At 31.6% G+C, this 2,172-nt stretch overlaps 1 protein-coding gene across 1 annotated transcript in view; it reads left to right on the top strand.

Annotated features, from left to right (window-relative positions):
* The window catches only part of LOC110262937, a 2,339-nt gene continuing 2,184 nt past the window's right edge, over positions 2,018 to 2,172 (top strand). The window contains exon 1 of the mRNA XM_021103530.1: positions 2,018 to 2,029. Coding sequence (XP_020959189.1) covers positions 2,018 to 2,029 — 12 coding nt within the window. The remainder of the gene's footprint in view (positions 2,030 to 2,172) is intronic.

The raw sequence follows: 2,172 nt of genomic DNA, 5'->3' as shown, positions 1-2,172 counted from the left end.
TTATTTTTACCGCTATTGAAATTAAAGAACATATTAAAAGGCGAACTTGATACACTAGCACAATATTAAAATAAAGAATATGTATGTGGATATATAGGTGGAAATTCAAGTGCAGTCGACTTCATGTAAAATTGATAGTTGAGAGCCGTTAGATGAAAATTTAGTCAAATCAGTCAAACCATCTAACGACTCTCAACTATCAACTTTATGTAAAGTCGACTGCACCTGAGTTTTCACCGGATATATAAGAAAGTGTGGTACCCTAGAATGTTCCCAAGGGAACACTAAATTCAAATCTGTGGTGTTGCAACTGCACATAATTATTATGCAGCATTATGTAATATGTATAGAGATAGCAATGAGTAAAGGGACCTGAATGAAGGTTAAAGGGAGGAGAAACTAAAGAGTTTGTGAGTGAAGCGAATCTTTGATCATTGACAAAGTGTTTGTGGCATGATATACTTACAAATGCGTATCGACGCGAAAATATTGGAGTCTTGAATATGATAGCTTATGCCCCAATTTTACCAAACAGCCAAATAAAAATGCATATTCCACACCCAACATACCTACATGCATATACATATAATGCCCCCAAAACCCCAGCTTCATGTATGTGCTGTGTGTGGGGATTGCTTATATATCCAAATACCAGGAACTACTCATAATATTTTATGAGTACTGCTAGGGAGTCAATGGTCTAAGCGTACAATGGACTAAATCTTTGGTCCATGAATAAAATGAACATCACCTATACTATCCAGAATAACCATCCGGATACTAGAATTAATAAACAAGGATCGAACTCTTGACCTTTCGGATCTAAAATTCTAATATCATGTCATGAAACCACTCATCCCAAAAGTGTAACCTGATAGGACCATGTAACACTAATGGTCATATCTCTAATACTTTCTAAACCTCCATTGTACACATTGTACGTTTAGGTCATTGGTTCCCTATACTTTCTCATATTTTATATTAGAAAATTTGTGAATTTTATATATATTTGATTTAATGATAGAAAGTGCATGCAGATTATTCATCTTTTGAAAAGCTCATCATTTGGTTAGGTCACTTCACCCTTCTTTGAGCATTATTTCACTTTGACTATATCAAGTTTCGCTTTCCATGAACTAATTAGTGCCTCTGATGCATATCTTGATCATGGTGATGGTTTATACATGAACACGTGACTCAAACACTTCATGTGCGCCTGTTTTAAAATTCTAAAGGCTCGTGCATGAAGGAGTGAACATCCATTGGAGGAGACATAGATATCATAATCGAATCAGTCAAATTATCGACGAGTCATCGAATTATCTAGTTTAACTCATAGCTCAATGATAGAATCGATTGATGTAGTTATAATTGTTAGAAATAAGAGACTAAACTGAAAGAATGATTTGTATATTATTGAGTGTAATTAAATTGTCTATTCTAATTGTGTCGAAATGATACAATATAGAAGGATATTTATAGGGGCTAAGAGAATCGTAATAATAAAGACGTAATCTCCTATAATAAACATTCAGATATACTAAATAATACTAATTGATCCTAATTGATCCTAATTATATTCTAACAATAATTAAATAAGTATATATAAATTATAATAAAATATAAATTAAAAAATATATGATAAAATACAATTTAAAATTATCTGTAATAATAATGAATAAACCCTAATTTCAAAGGCTAATGTGGGAATATAATACTAACCCGGAAGTATAATGTCCCAACAACGTTTCCAAAACAAATCACTTGATGATTCGATGTAATAATCAAAGGTTTATTTAGAAATATACAAAAATAGGCAAGAATTTATAAAGATTCACACAAATAGCAATTGATCCCGTATGCACGCTATATATAGACCTCTATTATTGGCCATAGCTTGAATGCATTGGGTGCAGGATAAGTATGTGCAGAATTTTTTTTTTTTCAAAGTTATGAGTGAGATTCGAATTCAGGATCTGTAGGTAAATATGGAGAGTGAATGTAAATAATTCGAGATATGATTCTTCACGTATTTCGGATATACAAGAAATCAGAAAAAATATTGTGCTTACTTATCCTAGGATCAATCCTTTTTTTGTCAAAGATCCATTGTATTCAACAGTAATCATTATTATCATTGGATTTATATATATATAAAAAAAATCCGATGGT

The sequence above is a fragment of the Arachis ipaensis genome, chromosome B05, assembly GCF_000816755.2.
Source record: "Arachis ipaensis cultivar K30076 chromosome B05, Araip1.1, whole genome shotgun sequence".
Classification (NCBI taxonomy): Eukaryota; Viridiplantae; Streptophyta; class Magnoliopsida; order Fabales; family Fabaceae; genus Arachis; species Arachis ipaensis.
The sequence above is the reverse complement of the archived record's forward strand: the minus strand, read 5'-3'. Positions and strand labels throughout refer to the sequence as shown.